General features: G+C 40.8%; 1 protein-coding gene across 3 annotated transcripts in view; it reads left to right on the forward strand.

The window, feature by feature from the left end:
* The first annotated feature begins 2995 nt into the window (after positions 1-2995).
* Positions 2996-17434, forward strand: part of frem1b (Fras1 related extracellular matrix 1b) — a 66550-nt gene continuing 52111 nt past the window's right edge. Inside the window, exons 1-9 of one of the 3 annotated variants that reach the window (XM_067596075.1) lie at positions 2996-3245; positions 6475-6651; positions 9246-9589; positions 9738-9832; positions 10472-10731; positions 11242-11441; positions 12158-12481; positions 13992-14100; positions 14281-14412. In XM_067596075.1, the coding sequence (XP_067452176.1) occupies positions 9368-9589; positions 9738-9832; positions 10472-10731; positions 11242-11441; positions 12158-12481; positions 13992-14100; positions 14281-14412 (1342 nt within the window). In that variant the 5' untranslated portion in view covers positions 2996-3245; positions 6475-6651; positions 9246-9367. The remainder of the gene's footprint in view (positions 3246-6474; positions 6652-9245; positions 9590-9737; positions 9833-10471; positions 10732-11241; positions 11442-12157; positions 12482-13991; positions 14101-14280; positions 14413-17434) is intronic. The other 2 variants (XM_067596077.1, XM_067596076.1) reach the window with 2 other exon arrangements.

Genomic DNA, 17434 nt, shown 5'->3' on the forward strand with positions numbered 1-17434 from the left:
GCTCCACCTCCAGCAGCTACAACAGTAACATGCTGCTCTAACACTGATGCTTCACTATTAATAATCTAATGATGTCATATATAATAATATATCAGTCAGAGGGACCAAACCACTACTTTTACTGCAATACTTTAACTACATCAAGCTCATAATACTTATGTACTTTTACTGCAATACTTTAACTACATCAAGCTCATAATACTTATGTACTTTTACTGCAATACTTTAACTACATCAAGCTCATAATACTTATGTACTTTTACTGCAATACTTTAACTACATCAAGCTCATAATACTTATGTACTTTTACTGCAATACTTTAACTACATCAAGCTCGTAATACTTATGTACTTTTACTGCAATACTTTAACTACATCAAGCTCATAATACTTATGTACTTTAACTTAAGTAAGATTTTTCATGCAGGACTTTTACTCGTAATGGAATATATTTACATTGCTGTATTGGTATTTTTATTTAAAGGGCAGGTCCATTAATTTTTGTTTTTTGAGGTTTTTAAATAATTTTGTGTTCCATATGCATTCAAATCTGAAAATTCAAATTTTGGACAAAGTACATACGTTTTAGCATCAAAGGCGAAAGAGAAGAGAAGTGGAGAAGAGATGGGTCTTGACGCGGGATTGGAAAACAATAAGGGACTCTGAGTCTCTGATGTCTTGGGGAAGGAAGTTCCAGAGCCTGGGAGCTGCCTTAAAGAAGGCTCTTAGACCTAAAGAAGGTCCCCAAAGCTGTGAAGGTTGGACTTGGGGGTGGAGAGAAGCCCAGCAGAGGTGGATCTGAGGGACTGACAGGGTTGATGGGGGAGAAAGGGTCCATGAGATATGGGGGGCGCCAGTTGGTGAAGGGCTTTGTAGGTGATGACCAGGATTATGTAGTTGATCTGGTAAGAGACAGGAAGCCAATGGAGCTCTTTTAGGACTGGGTGATGTGGTGCTAGGATTTGGTGTGAGTAAGACCAGTTCTGGACCAGTTGGAGTCTGTTGATTGAGCTTGCACTGATGCTGTAGAGGAGCTCTCCTCCAGAGCTCAGGATGTCAGCATGTCAGACTCAGCACTGCGACATCGCTCGTAGTATATTTGGACAATTTTATGTGCTATAATATACAGCGAGCCAGTATGTTAGGAAGTGCATCAGTGCTCTAACTCATGTCACTGTTTTTTGCGGCTGAGAGGGCATTTCCATTTGAACAACCCGCAAAAAAAACAAAGATGAAGTCATCCTTTAAGTAAAAGACCTGAATACTTCTTCCACCTCTAGCAAACACAGTAAGCATTCAATACAAAGTCAATGGAGAGACTGTTGTGGATGCAAGTAGATGTTGATTCACTCAAATGATATTTAATAGATTTACTACTCCATTAAGCAGCTGTCTGTTACTGTTATTGTTGAATTTAAAAAATCAGGTCAAGTTGATCTTCGACTGCTGGTTCTTCCATTAAACTGTTTTTCTTTCAACACCTGCAGAAGCAATCCACTTCTGTCCAACGGGGTAAGAGAGGAGAACAGGTTATCTCTGCTCTGCTTCTTTCACTATCAAGTTGTCTACATTTAAAAACGCTGTTTTCATGTGAAAACAATTTTTGTCCACACTAGTGTTTCCAAGTTGTTTCTGGAAATGGGCAGAAGAACCACACAGAGACCCTTGAGAGGAAGTGGTCTTGGTTTAAAGGGATATATCGGATCTTTTGAAGTGGGGTTGCATGAGGTATATTCAGTGTATTACCTTATCGGCATGCTCCCAGTCTGGAGAAGCAGGCAGGAGTACTGCAGATCAGCTATATGGTTCAGAAAGTGCTGCTGTGGCGTAACAGTGTGTGCAGGATGCGTAGGGATAGTTCCATGGTTGAGAAAATGTAGTGCCAAAGGAAAATAGTAAAAATATTGTAAATATAGCATATACTTATTCTAATATTGATTTTTTTAGGTGGCTAAAATATGTTTTGTCCAAAGCAGTACAGTTCTTAGCTTTAGTGCCAGAACTCCTGCCTGCTTCTTCAAACTGGGAGCGTGTTGACTCCCATCTACTGCAGGTAGGACTCTGTCTATGGGTAACTACCTCATACAACCCCACTTCTATAGTATCCCTTTAATGCAGCCGTTCTGTTTGATTTGATTCTGTTTGTTTTTCTTAGTTAAATTGTTTTTTACAAGAGTCTTGAGGTCCTTCTCTCCATCCACTCTGCTAACTTGCTAACGGTTTCTGCCGGCGCTACGTATGGTTAGCTAGCTTGTTGAACACTCACAGCAAGCTTTTTTTTGTTTGTTTGTTTTTATAATGATGATGTGTTGTCATAAAAAAAAAAACAACTGCCCAACGACATTGATTTGATTATCGAGAAGCCTGCCAGGTTTTTTTTTTAACGATGAATCGACCCTTCAGCCTCAATCTGATTGGCTAAAACTTTAACTTTGTTTCTCTAAGGGAAGCCAAGCAAAGTTGGCCTCCTCTGAGTGATGCATTTCATTGACCACTTGACAGAGCAGAGAACATCAGCTACACATGCATCAATGCACACAGCAGAGGGGGAAGAAAAACGGAATGTTTTGATAACAAGAGAAAACTTTATTTTGCAGATTATTATAGAAACTAAAACGTAACATAAACCTTTAGGATCGTTACATCATCCAGGAGAGTCATGTTTCTTTGTTGGGTAACAATGAGGATTTTGTGCAAACAAAAATTTGAAATGGAAATAAAGAATTGGGGGAAAAACACTTGTAAAGAACTTCTAAATCACACACGAGGCCTTCAGGTAGTTGTAGTCCAGTGTGTGCAGGAGTTTAATGTGGAGAGCAAAAGGTGGAATTTCACATTTATCTGCGTCACAGAGGGAGTGAAATAAAGACACAGAGGCAGAGAGATGGGGGGGCTGTAAAAATATAAGTCTTGGAAACCTCTCAGCACATTTCCTGTCTGCTCTCTCTCTCTCTCTCTCTCTCTCTCTCTCTCTCTCTCTCTCTCTCTCTTTCTGGTTGTGGCTTTAGGACAGACTCAACCAGACGAGGAGACTCGCTCGCCATTTGTTCTCCCTATCTCACAGTTTACCCCCTCTCTTTTCTTTCTGTTGGGGGATGCCAGACGTCGTGGAGTGGGGGGGTGGTGGTGGTGGTGGCAAACAGTGGGTGTGAAGTGTGTGTGTGTGTGACAGCATTCCTCTTCCTCTGAGCGTGTGCAGAAGGTGAAGAAGACGGAGACGAACACAGGAGCTCACAACAACTGGAGGTAGGTGCCAACCAACACACACACACACACTTTCACACACTGCCTCTGTCGGGCCGACACACACCTCCAACAGGCCGCAAACAGAAAAGAATCACAGATTAGAGGAAAATTAGGGAATTTCCTCCCTTTTTCATTCTCTCAGTTCTCTGTTTTTAGCTTCTTTCTAGTCTAAAACTCTCACACACTCGTAAACACACACATTCATGGAAGTGTGTCCCCCCCAGGTTTACAGGCTGAGGATGTGATTAGAGCCGCAGAAGTTTAGTGGAAACTTTCTCTGCAGTGTTTTGTTGCAGTATGTTAAACTCCTGCAGGGCTGCAGCTGCTACCTGTTGCACAACAGCACAGAGCTGCTGCGGACTAAACTCACTGTAAGAGAGAAACTGACTGAATCAACAGATAAACTCTGTGTATGAACAGATAAACTCACATACAAACAGATAACATCTCATAAAGGCAGATAAACTCACATACAAACAGATAACTCAGATAACTCAAACAGATAAAGTCCCTTTATATACAGATAAACTCACCGATGGACCATACATTTACATATGGACAAAGATAAACAGTTAAACTCATTGTATGATCAGGTAAACTCCTGTTACGGACTGATAAACTCACTTATAGACACATTAACTTACATACAGACAAATAAACTTGCATATAAACTCGTTCACGATTTCATTGCCCCGATTAAAAAAAGTGTGCACCGGATACGATCTGAAATGAACTTGCGATACATCGTTTCCAACATCTTTGCATCTGTAAAATCTGATTTATTTATATATAATTATAAGTAGAGGCCCTATGTCTTTACTATTTAGAAATTTGACCAATAATTTGATATTTAGATTAATTTCTACTCTGTAAACTGTTTCTAGAGGATGCTAGCATGCTACAGCTAAGTGGCGCGTCGCCAAAATGTTCTGGGTGAAACTTGCGCTCTAGAATTATTGTTCCGCATGTCGGAGTAACTGAATTATTAAAGTATTTTGACAGTTATTGTTTGGGTCATGGAGTTTATGCATGTAAACTGGAGACAGAGAACGTTACACCACAAAGGACTTGTGAAACGGCCTGTTTGTGAAAGGTCCAAGGAGGTCAAAAAGAAACAGCATGAATGAGACGCTTTCTGAGTCGCAGTAGTAGAGAAACAAATATGTAAAGTAAAAATGGTGCTTTTTTTAGTTGATTTATGATTTGATGTATACTTTAATAATATCAAACCCTCATATGTACCTTCATATGTATCTTTAATATATCAGATTATTGGCAATGCATCGAGATGCGTATCTTATTGGCCTCCGTGATGGAGATGCACGTCTCTAATGGACAAATAAACTCACTGCACATACTGATCAACTCAAGGATAAACACTTAACCTCATGTACAAACAGATAAATTCAGCTATGGACAAATAAATGTTTGTTTAGGACATGAATAAACTAACGTACGGACAGATAGACTCACATATGGAGACCAGTGTTGGAGAAACTAGTTACATATAACATTGTTACGTAATTAAATTACAAAATAAATGTAATTATAATCCGTTGCAGTTAAATTACAGCTACTAATCAAAATGTTAGTTATTACAATATGTTCTTTTTGGTAAAAAGCTTGTATGTATAATATAATGTTCATTCTGTAGCTTTGTCTTCTGGCGTATTTGCGGGTCAGTGAAGGACAGATTTGAGTGCGACACCAAGGAGCCGTCTGTCTCTACATGCTAGACAGGCTCCGTTCATTTAGCAGTACGTTGTTTTTGATTGGTTCTCTTGTTTGAATTTGCACTGCCTCTCGTCCGCCAATCAAATCAGCGCGTTTGCTCTGAGCAGCCTGAGTCGGCCATGTTGCCTTTCAGTGCAGGAAATTCAACAATAATTTGATGCTTTAAAATCAAAACATTCACATCTTAATTCAAGTTATACTGAAGAACTTTTAATAAACGTTTGACAGTAATCAGTGTTGTTACTGGTAATCAAAAAGTAATCAAATGTAATGAGTTACATTACTTCGATGACGTAATTAAAATAGTTACATTACTTATTACATTTTAACAGAGTGACTAGTAACCTGTCACCTGTTTCATTTCAGGAGTAAACCTCCCAACACTGCTGGAGACAAACTCACATACAGACAAATAAACTCAAGAGTTAAACACATGTACAAACAGATAAAATCACTTTATATGCAGATGACGACACGGATGAGTGACTGACATTTGTTTTTGTCACCACATCTGTGTAATTCACTGTTTGGAGTTAAGATTTGATTAAATTATGCTGTTCAGGATTTGATCAGTATCACTCACAGTGAAACTAAAATTAGAATTTTTCCTATTTTTTTTGTATAAATAAAAATATATTTTAATAAAACTACAAACTGATGTTTTTGGACATTTTAGTGGAAACATCTGGATTCTTTCCAACAGCCTGCATAACAAGTTACTGAAATTAAAAGGTAGATTTAGATACATATTGATGAGATGATAGCAGCTTTTAAAATTTGATTTGATTTAGTATTAAGCATAAATGATGCACTGCACCAGAGTTAGCTTGAAGCTAAGTCACAGCTGTAGTCCATTACAATCAAAACATACAACAACACAACAACAAACAGTAAAAAGCAAAAACAAACAAACAAACACACCATACAAAATACAAAGCCACACACAACAGCACATCACACACACACACAATGTCAATTAAAAATGAATAATTAATAATGATGATAGCTAATGATAAAGCTAAAGTTTAGCTTGACTTCATGTTTTTGTTAACTGTCATCGTTTAGATGTAAATATTATGTTATGACTCCACAGATCTGGAAATTAGCTTGTAGCATAATCTATTACTGGTATAATACCAGTAATGAGTGGAGCTGTAACAGTAGCATTAGCAGATGTAGCTTCAGTAGCAACAGTATTTGTAACCTTTGTAATTGCAGTAGTAGTTGTTGTAGTAGTGCTATTAGTAGTAGGCTGTGTTTTAGTGGAGAGTTTTAGTGTCTTGTGGTGATTAAAAGCTTAAAACATGGAAATATGAAGGATAAACTAAATACTTCTGATGTCTGGAATGAAAATAATCACATTGAAAGCTTTTGAATGTGTTCACAGTTACAGCTACAGACAGCCTGAGTCCAGAAACTGTCAGCATCAGTGTTCAAAGGGCTGTGTGGGTCCGACTGTGGTCAGATCTGAAGTTAATTATCATGTTTCATTCAGAACCGATTCAGTTCACCTCGGAGCAGCGGTATGTGTTCCCCCGTTCGGCCGCAGCAGTGAGTCACTTCCAGCCATCGCAGCAGCTGGTGGATCAGTTAACAGACGTCCTGCCTCGGTCTAAATCCTGCTGTTTTGGATCCAGCGCTTAGTCATTTCTGCAGAGACGACAGACCGCAGGTGAGATTAGAATATAAATTATTCTCAGAGAAATGACAGGGAAGTGAAAACAGTCGACTGTGGAGTAAAGGAATTTCCAAACTTTTATCTGTCTGAAGACAATTTAAACACAACCAGACTTCTACTAAAACTAAAACTGACATAAAACTTTATTGTTTTATGTAAAGTTGGAACAGGAGTACTTTGAGCTAAGCTAGCTACATGCTAGAACAAAAGTGTATGGATTCATCATCTGGGGATCATGAATGTCTGTACAAAATGTCATAATAATCCATATTTTGAATCAATTAAAACATGAATATTGTTCATTTTCATCTTTTTTTCAGATATTTCCATTTTATGCTACTTTATAACATTTCAGATGGAAAAATTGTACTTTTGTCAGGAGCCCAAATGAACATTAAAGCTGTTTTTCTTGCTGTAATCATTCCTCCTGTTCATACTGACCATTAGAAGATCCCTTCATAATGACCTTACAATGGAAGTGATGGAGGACAAACCACAGTCCTCCCTCTGTGCAAAAATATATTTAAAAGTTTATCTGAAGCTAATATGAAGCTTCAGCGTCCAAATGAGTCAAATCAAGTAGATATCTTTCAACGTTACAGTCTTTTTAGTGCCAAAGTTCCTCTTTTTGTTACTATACTTCCACCTGCAGCTCAACAGGGAAACACTGTCCGAGGAAACACAAAGAGGAATTTGATGCTAAAAAGACTGTAAATGTGTCAGATATCCACTTGATATGACTAACTCAGACTGCTGAAGCTGAATAGAAGCTTCACACAGACTTTTAAATGACTGTGTGGACACACTGTGGATTTTGGCCTCCATCACTTCCATTAAAGCACATTTGAAGGATCTTTTAATATCCAGTATGAACAGGAGGAATGATTACAGTGAGGAAAACCTCTTTTACTACCAGTAAGTTATTGCAGGCTTTTACTTGTAATTGAGTATTGTTATTGTAGTACTCTTGCTAAAGTAAAAGATCTCAAGACTTCTTTGAATTTCAGTGATTTAGCAAACTTTAAAAACCAAAAACAAATCCAAGACAAAACAAATTAAAAAAAAAAGTTTTCATTAAAGTTTTCTGTAACTCTCTGTGACAGCATCATAAAAATCTGACGTCCTCAGCGCCATGTAAGGTCTGTTTTCTCAGAGCTGCAGCTGAGCGTCACCGTGCAGTTCACCACAGAGCCAGAGGTTAACACACATCCAGCTGAAACCTCAAACTAACGAACCGACGCTCGTCTGGCTGGATGGGAAGTGACACGCCGGCTCCAGTTGGTGCCCTGCTTTGATCCTGAAAACACCCCCCCCCCCCCCCCCATCCCCCTCCTCTCCCCCGCTCCACCCGTCCCATGCCACTTCCAGCACCTCTGCGGGGTCACGCAGATTAACCCCTTGTTTCCTGCAGTGGGCTTTAGTTTGAAGTGAAATGGAGGGTGAAAGCGTTTTCCGGCTGGGAGTGTGGAGCAGCGGGGGGAAACAAGCTGGGCCTGCCAACTGCATGCTGGGAGTTTTTTTAAAGGGTCTGAAGGATTTAGAGGAGTTTTGGTGTGGGCTAAAGGCAGTCGAAGAGGTTTAGAGCTGCATAGCTGATTGTTTTTAAGCAGCAAAAGAGGTAGATGGTTTGGAGCTGCTGGGGATTTTTGACATCATTAGATTCAGGTAAGGAGTTGGGAAAGGTCAAGGGTCAGATTTACAGCTGATAGCTTTTGACTCCATCAAATTTTATTTGTTAAGGCTGGAGAGAGTCTGAAGTTTAAAATGATTTTAAGCTCCACTAATTAGTGTTTTTATATTAAGAGTGGATCAAATGCTTAAAGGGGACATATCATGTTTTCTGTTATTTTTATACTGTTATAATGTTGAATATTAAACATTGTCAAAGGTCCAAAACTTGAGGTTAATGTATATAAAAATGCTCCAGGGCTTCAACCCACTCTGAACGCTTCGTTTGTGACTGTTTTGTCTACCCACCATGCCAACTAACAGCCGTCCATTGTTAGCCTTGGTTGCTAAGGTGGTTGCTAAGGTGTTTCCATGTGTTATTCAGCTCCAACATGTACGGATGGATTTAAGAAGTTGACATTTGGAGTAAAGAAGGAGAAAAAGAAGTGAAATCCTGCTACTATAGTTTGTTTACGTAGCCTCCGGAGCCGGAGGAAGCTTCCTGAAAGATGACCAATCAGAACAGAGTGGGCTCATCAGGAGGCGGGGCCTTAAAGAGACAGGAGCTAAAACGGCCTGTTTCAGACAGAGGCTGAACTGAGGGGCTGCATAAAGGACCAGTAGAAGATAAATAAGGAGTTTTTAACTGGAAATCATGCAAAGATATTCCAGTAGAGCCCCAGAATATAAATATAGAGCTGGAAATGTGCAGAATATTTGTCCTTTAATGTGAAAGGAGTCGATCATGTTGGCAGCTGTTTTCCTAACAGAAAAGAGAGATTCACTTAGTTTAGGTTTGAATGTGGACAGTGATCTTTAACTACCTCCAAACTTTCCAAATTAGCTTTGTGTGCACATTGTCTGAGAGTTGTACTTGTTTTTAACCACATGAATGTAAACTCGTCTTCTCTCCTCTGCAGGTTGCAGTGACACTAGACAAAACAGCAGGATGTGGGCTGCAGCAGACTGAATGGGAAAACACTGAGACTTTGCTTTGGAATACAACTTCTGTGAAACTGTAAAACAAGAAGCTGAACCTAAAATGTCTGCTGCCGGCGTGTTGTTGTTGTTGCTGGCAGCGGTGGCGGCTGTCTGCAGCAGGAGTCTGGTTGTTGTGAACTCGGGTGTGGAGGTCGCCAGGGGTCGCTCGGTGTTTATCAGCGAGAAGGAGCTGAAGATCAGCGTGGATCCTGCCGCAGACTGTAAGGTGGAGGTGGTGATGAACGAGCCCATCACTCAGAGAGTTGGGAGGCTGACTCCACAGGTGAGTTAAAGTCAATCAGAAGAGTTTCATGTCCATCGCAGTGTAGAAATTCTCCATCAGTTAGTCAGCCGCCATCGTCTGTGGGACGGGACTGCTTCCAGCACCAGTACAGTGATATTACTGGTGCTTTGTTCTGTGTTGTTTGCAGGTGTTTGACTGCAGCTTCCTGGAGGACGAGGTGAAGTACGTCCACAATGGCAGTCCTCTGCTGGACGAGGACACAGTGTTGCTGAGAGTCTACAGGTCAGTCAGCAGCAGTGTAGTAGTTAAGACTGCACCCTAAACACTGCTGAGTTGATGATTAGTTGATAAACCCATGTCTTTATACACAGAGTAACACAGGGTGACAACATGACAGGTTGTAAACTTTTATAGATTCTTGTCTCTGAATGATCTAAATACATAACTGTGGTGGAAACAGAAGAAAGTGCGATGCACAGCAACTGTTTCCTGCTCTGAGCTCCGGTGTTAAATGCAGCAAAGTCGGCTAAACTCCTGCAGCAGCCTCACTTGTTGTCGTGAGCGAGCACTTTGTGTTGTATCTGTAGTCTTGGTGGCAAAAAAAACATTTAAAAAAAGAGATCCCATAATGCTTTGAGAATTGGTCAAACCTTTGCTTTGCTTCAGTGGTATTAATAGTAGCAGTAATACTGGAGGTAACAGTGGTAGTAAACAGCTGTTGTAGTGGAAGTTGTTGCAGAACAGTAGAAGCTGTAATATTAGTTGTAAAAGTTGGACTAAGTCTCATTCAAACATTTAATTATCTTGTAAGATCATTAGAGGTAAGATAAAATATTCAAAGGATGTATTTAACTGTATTAAACTGATTTTAAGCCTAATATTAGATTGTGTTGCGACACGCTGTTTGGCGTCTGTGTTCAGGTTCACGTCCTCAGACACACTGGTGGAGACGGTGGTTCTGCTGGTCCGGGTGGTGGACTCGGGGTCCAGCGTGGTGGAGCTGGGCAGCGCTCCGCTGGTGGTTCCTCAGTTCTACGGTTTATCCAACGCCATCGACAGCTCCGTCCTGAACATCCGAACCACGGCTGACCTAGTCTGCACCGTCAGACTGATGACCTCCGACACCGACACCCCCGCTCTGGGACAGCTGGTGAAGGAGGAAGACTCCACACTGAGGAAGGGTACGTCACACACACACACACACACACGCAGGTCTATGAAGCTTAATCATCTCACGACCCCTCAGACCCCTTAATACTAATGGGTATTAATGGGATTCATAGACGATTCTTTGCTTTTTTTTTAATTTAAATTTGAATAATGCCAAAAAAATTCATCTAAAAAAAGTACAAATTTGTTAGAAAGTGCTGTACAATAAAACAACAGAGTGAAACAGAGAGAAACTGCAAAAATGTGCAAAACTTTTCAGATAGCAAAAGAAAAATTATATGAAAGACAAGAAAAAAGAGGAAAAATTAAATGAATATTTTTAAATTTAATAAATTAAATACATAAAATCAAATACAAAATAAAAAATGAAATGTATAAATGTAAACAAAAAAAAGTAATGCTATAAACATGACAAACAAACAAAATTAAAAGTAGAAAAATAAAACTTAAATATGCTCTAAATGCTCGTGTGTGCAGCATCTACTGCAGGTGTCGACCTTCTGTTTGTCGTCCTCCTTCAGGCCGAGAGACGGCGGAGCTCTGCCCGGGAAACAAACCCTGTCTTCACGACACCAAGGAGGTTCGTTTCCTCAAAACCAGCTGCCAGGACTTCCTGAGATCCGGTCTGAAGTACCAGCACCTCAGCCCTCCGTCACCAGAGATCGACTACATCCCCATCAGGGTGGAGCTGCGGGAGCAGGCGACCAGGACCTTGTTGGAGGTACGAGCAACATTCAGAAATTAACCCTGAAAAAAGTAGATTGGTAAAGGAGAAAGACTGATATTGAAAGGTTTTATAAAGTTAAAATTGACAGTAGAGGAAACATCAACACATCTTTGACCACAGTGTAGAAAATAGCAGGTTGGAGGAAAGCAAGTCAGTGTAGTAACGCTACTCAAAAGTACTTTAATTGAACAAAGTTGATAAACTGCATATTCTGTCATATCCAAGTCGGATGTGACTGTTTTCCAGGCGAGATTAGCATCTCAGACGTAGAGAGGGTTATTGGCAGTCAAAAGGTGCAATCCCACTTTCATGAGCTTTTCTCAGCTCTGTGGATGTGGAAGGATGCAGAGCAGGAGATTCTGCAGGGGTTCAAAACGCTTCCAAAACCCTAAATGTAAAAACCTTTTCTTCTCTCCTTGTTAGCACATAAACAGCGTCTTTACTGCAAAGAACCGTCATTTCTAACACATCTGATTGTATATTCTGGAGCATCACTTGCCTCTTTAACACCACATACGACAGCAAAAGTTGTGGCAGTATGTGTTGCATTATACGTGATGTATGTTGTGTTAAAATGTACATATGTGTCTCAAAAGAGATGCAGATTTACACAAATTGGAATAAAAAGCATGCACCAGCTTTGGAAAAACAACTTTGTGGGAAAGTAGATTTATCTTTTATCTTCACTTTAACCATTCCCTCTCTCCCAGACGGAGGCGGTGTGGTTGCCGGTTCTGATCCATGGAGCCATGCAGAACCAGCCGCCTCAGGCCGCCTTCATGGCCTCCTTCATCCTGGAGGTGGACCAGTTCATCCTCACCCCGCTCACCACTGCCACCCTGGACGCCAAGGACCACGAGACACCACAGGAGAGGCTGGTGTTCAATGTGACCGTCCCACCTGCCGAGGGTTACATTACCCACCTGGACGACCACACCAAGCCCATCAGGTCTTTCAGCTGGCTGGACCTCCATGAGATGAAGGTGGCCTACCAGCCGCCCAACAGCAGCCAACCAAACCGCAGGAACTATGAGGTACTGGTGGTCAGTGGTGGGAGAAGTATTCAGATCCTTTACTAAAGTAAAAGTACCAATACAGCAATGTAAAATTACTCTATTACAAGTAAAAGTCCTGCATGAAAAATCCTACTACAGTAGAAATACATAAGTATTATGAGCTTGATGTAGTTAAAGTATTGCAGTAAAAGTACATAAGTATTATGAGCTTGATGTAGTTAAAGTATTGCAGTAAAAGTAGTGGTTTAGTCCCTCTGACTGATATATTATTATATATATGACATCATTAGATTAATAATACTGATCAGTGTGGTGAGTAATGAAATGAGAAAAACCTGTGTTACAAAAAATCAGCTTCACACTGTGTAGTGCGGGTAGCAAGAGGTAAATTTTTTTTATTCGGGCTCGGTCACATGATCATTTGTGACAGAAGAATTTTGTGCCAAATAAATTAATTTGGATGATTGTCACAATCGTAGGATTTGAGTGGCAAAGTAAATTACCAGAGAAGTTAGCAAATCTCAGAGTACAAAATAAATAACCCAGACAAACTGCTTTGCTAAACCAGATCCAAACTGTTTTAGCTGCTAAACCAAACCATTGGCTAACTTGAACCACACTTTTTTTTTTTTTTTAACTGTTAGCTTAAAGTAAGAAGATGCTAGTTTAAAGTATTGCTAAACTATGGAGCCCCAGAAGGGCCACAGAGAGAAAGAATATATATATCGAAGCCACCTTTTGCTACATCGAGTGCTTGAAATGCTATCGTGTGCACACAAGATACAATTCATTCCCACCTTTTGGTTAATTTTAGCGCACAAGATAAGTGTATATACAGAGAGCCAGCACAACAGACAAAAAAAATATCCTTTTAGCTTATTCAGTTTCTAAGTTCTGTGGGTTGTTTTGCTGTCAGTCGTGATACAGTGTTGTGTAGTTGGTGTAACTGTTGTTAAATCTGCTTGTTTAGGTGGTGGGCTAGCTAGTTCGCTAGCTTGTAATGTAGCTCACAGTTAGCTTCGCACTGCTAGATTCATACTCAGATTCAAAACTGAAAACAGTGGAACCTGCTGTCACTCTTAAATTAACTAATCTAGTAAACCTTTTGCAAGAGGGAGGTAGGGAAACACACAAAATGTGGATTCATATCAGTCAAACTCTTTCAAACAAGCTTAAGGTCCTTGGATAATGTAGACTCCTTTAAAAAGCAGCTAAAAACCCATTTGTTCAGACGGGCATTTGGGTAGTATGTTCTATTTTATCTTAATTTGTCCATTTTATTTGCTCTACTTGTGTATTTTATCTGGTGTCTTTGCTTTTCTTTATTCTGATTTTATTTTATTTTATATTTATTACACATTATTTTATATTATTTTATCTTATTTTATTTCTTTGACTGCGAAGCACTGTGTAACTGGTGTCTGTGAAAGGTGCTATATAAATAAACTTTGCTTGCTTGCTTTAATTAAGTGTACCTCATGTACATGTCATATATCTTGAAATATTTTGTTAATCTATTTTCTGTAAGGTGGAGTTCCAGGTGATAGATGGTTCCTATATGATCAGCCCGCCTATCATGGTCCACATCTCCATCAGGGTGGCTGAAACAAACGCACCCAGAGTCTCCTGGAACATGGGTACTGTATGTAAAACATCACAGCAGATGTGTTTGCTGCTTAACTCCTGTCAGAATCTAAAAAAAGTAAATGAAACTGTAGCAATAGACAGATAAAACACATTATGTAAGAGGAGCTCTACAGTAAATTATTTTGATATCTTATTCTCGTTTTTTTTTTTTTTTATCTCTGGCGTCTCAGGTCTGGACCTGTTGGAGGGTCAGTCTCGACCAATCACGTGGGAGGAGCTGCAGATAGTCGACAATGACAACATAGACGCCGTCTACCTGGTGGCTGTGGACGGACCGCTTCATGGACGTCTCAGTGTCAGAGGTAAAAGGTCAAAGGTCACAGGGGTCGCTCTGTAACTTCCACAACGACATATTGAGTTGCTTGTTTTTCCACTTTCACAGCTCACCCTTGTTTCCTGTCATCTCTCTACTGTTGCATCTAATAAAGGCATAAATGCATCAAAGTATAATATTGTGATGATAGCAGACAGTGAAAGTAACAGAGGAGCTGCTGGATATAAAGATAAATCATTACATGGAGCGTCCTCATATTTAAAATAATTCAACTGAAAATGAAAACTAACGCCAAGAAGCTTGTAGACGTCTAAATAAGTTGAATATTTAAATTTAGACACTTTCATGCTGTGAGGAAGAACTCTGTCTGTCTCTTTCTGCTCCAAACATACATCAAAAACTAAAAGAAAGGTCAGAAAGCTGCCTCCTCTGTCAATAATCCTGCTCAAATAATTCAGCCGTGTTTCCAAAATCAGGCCGAAGCGTGTCATGTGTCACGTTCTCCATTTGTCCCAACTGTCAGTAAAACACGTATATTAAAGCTCTTTGGTGTAAATATATAAAATCACTTTGACATAAATTCTTGACTACAAAGAGGCACGACTTGTATGATTTTAGTCGTATTTTAAATTAGGTTATGGCTCACAATGCTACTAACATTTATTCATTTAGTCCTTCAAATCATAACAGTTTCTCAATGTCCAAGCTAACATCTTTATTTTTCTGTCTCTCCAAAGTCAAAGATTTTCAGTTTGCAATGATATAAAACACAAAACTTTCACGTTTAAGAAGCTGGAACCAGAGCGTTGTTGCCTGATAAATGACTTAAATGATTAATAAATCAAAATTGTTGTGATTAACTTTTACAACTACAACATTTCGGCACTATTCAGGTTTTAGACTGATGATGGAAAGTAGTAAAAAAGATATTTGTGCATTTATTTACATGCAGCAGACTGATGGAGTCTATATATAAATATAGTGATTCTCGGTCCTTTAATCCCGTGCTGGTATTCCGACACACACACTGCCCTGGGAATTCCCAGAGAATGTCGTCTGGCCTTTTCCGCCCTTTTTCCTCCATGTGTTGCCCATCCGTCAGGGACTCTGTGGTGTGGCTGGGGAAGCATATGTCTAGTGGCCCTGCATGTGTTTCCTAATCAGGTGTAAAATGGGGCCGCGGCCACTTCGCCAGGGGCCGTGGCAGCGCCGAGGCCGCCACTGCCTCCCTCTCTCCGTCCACGTCTGTCCCTTCCAGCCCAGCGCTTAGGGAGAGACGGCCTCTTTGTCTCTGACGGGGGGGGGGGGAGCGGGACGGAGCAGATTGAAGGGACTTATGCCATTTCATGCCGCCGTGCACAGGGAGCAGATGCACTGTCCCCAAACAGGTTTTTATGCTACCAGCTAGAAGGAGGCAGTGAGGAGGGGAGGGGGTGAGGTGGCAGGAGTGCAGGCGCCCCCCGAGGGATCCAGGCAGGGAGTTAACCTTTCATGGCTGCTTTAGACTTATAGAAACACAAGGGGAAGCTCAGAGTGAAAGGATGGTGTGTTTTCAACTGATTCTCTGCCCCGTTTCATCAAATTACTCTTTCATCAAGACGCATTTCACTAATAACTGCAACCGCGACCTGCAAATACACCTCGCACTGTGCTGCGTTTGGAGATAAATCCATAATCTGTGCACACTTCACAGGAATCTGCAAGTTTGGTTTAAAACAAAAATGTAAAATGTGCAAAAATTTGCTGGTTTTCTTTTTTTTTTGTCTTTTAAGATAGTAAACTCAACATATTTTGGCTTTGACTGTCGGACCAAACAAGAAATTTGAAATCGTCACCTTGAACTGGAAACTGTGTTGGACATTAGTCACAATTTTCTGACATTTTATAGACTATAAATGATTCATCAATTAATTTAGAAGATAACCTGATTCCTCTACTTCTTCTACTGTAGACGGAACATTCCTGTCCTGCTGCCACCGTCGCTCCAGGCCTCCACCAAAGAGACCAAAAAATTGAATGAGTGAGGATGTTGAAGGTGGAGCTAATTGATTCATTCATACAAAACAAAACAAATTATTTCATCTCAATAATTGAATGGAAAATATTATTTTTTCTATCATTCTGCTGCTCTATATCTCTCTGTTTTTACCATCAAACATCAAAAATTGTTCAGAAAAACATCTTTATGTTAGTTGGACGGATGTTGAAACTTGTGTCCCACTGGGCAGGTTTCCACCGGCTCCCTCCTCCTCCTCCTCCTCCTCCTCCTCCTCCTCCTCCTCCATGTTTCATCTCTTCACTTTTAGACCGTTAGTTGTTTATCTGCAACTGTTGTCAAGAAGGAAAAAAACTGACAAAAGTTTGGCTCTGCTCCCCAAACATCATCATGTGTCCTGTAGGAACCAGTTAGTGGATCCTCTGGTGGAGTTGTGTCTCTGTGGAGAACGCCGCTGACCCTCGACGCTGCGACTCGGGGGCGAGGGCGCCACAGTCACTGCAGGCTCGGTCCAACGCCTTCAGCCAAATGGATGGCTGCCTGTCCTGCTGCACACTCCCTCTCTCTCTCTCTCTTACACATACACACTCACAGAGCCCTCCCATCCCAGTTTTCCCTTTATGGGCCTGTTGCCCAACGCCACCTTTGGGCCCAATTACCAAGTTGTTTCCATCACTTGGACCAGTAGCCGGGTTCCCCTCGGTAAAGTTGCTAATGAGGTTCGGGCTTGCGACCGCTCGTCTCTCAATCTGTCTGCTGACCTTGCCCTTCTGTCTCTCTGGCATGCGCAGGGAGACAGGAAGCCCCCCAATCCTGGCAACCGGGCGGCCACCGGGAAGGACGCCATGTTTTACCCCACCGGTGTTCACAGCACAAACCCCAGCCAGCGCCTCCCGGTGCCTTCAGGCGCTAAGAGAAACTTGTTATTTCCAAGTGACAATGGGAGAAGAAAAAACAGTGCATGTGTTGGAGATGGTAATTGAATCGTAGTGCGAAGGTTTGGCTGGAAACTGAGCCGTCCGCTGACAACAACACATGTCCGCCAGTAGGCCGC

The sequence above is a fragment of the Thunnus thynnus genome, chromosome 8 (genome assembly GCF_963924715.1).
Source record: "Thunnus thynnus chromosome 8, fThuThy2.1, whole genome shotgun sequence".
Taxonomy (NCBI): Eukaryota; Metazoa; Chordata; class Actinopteri; order Scombriformes; family Scombridae; genus Thunnus; species Thunnus thynnus.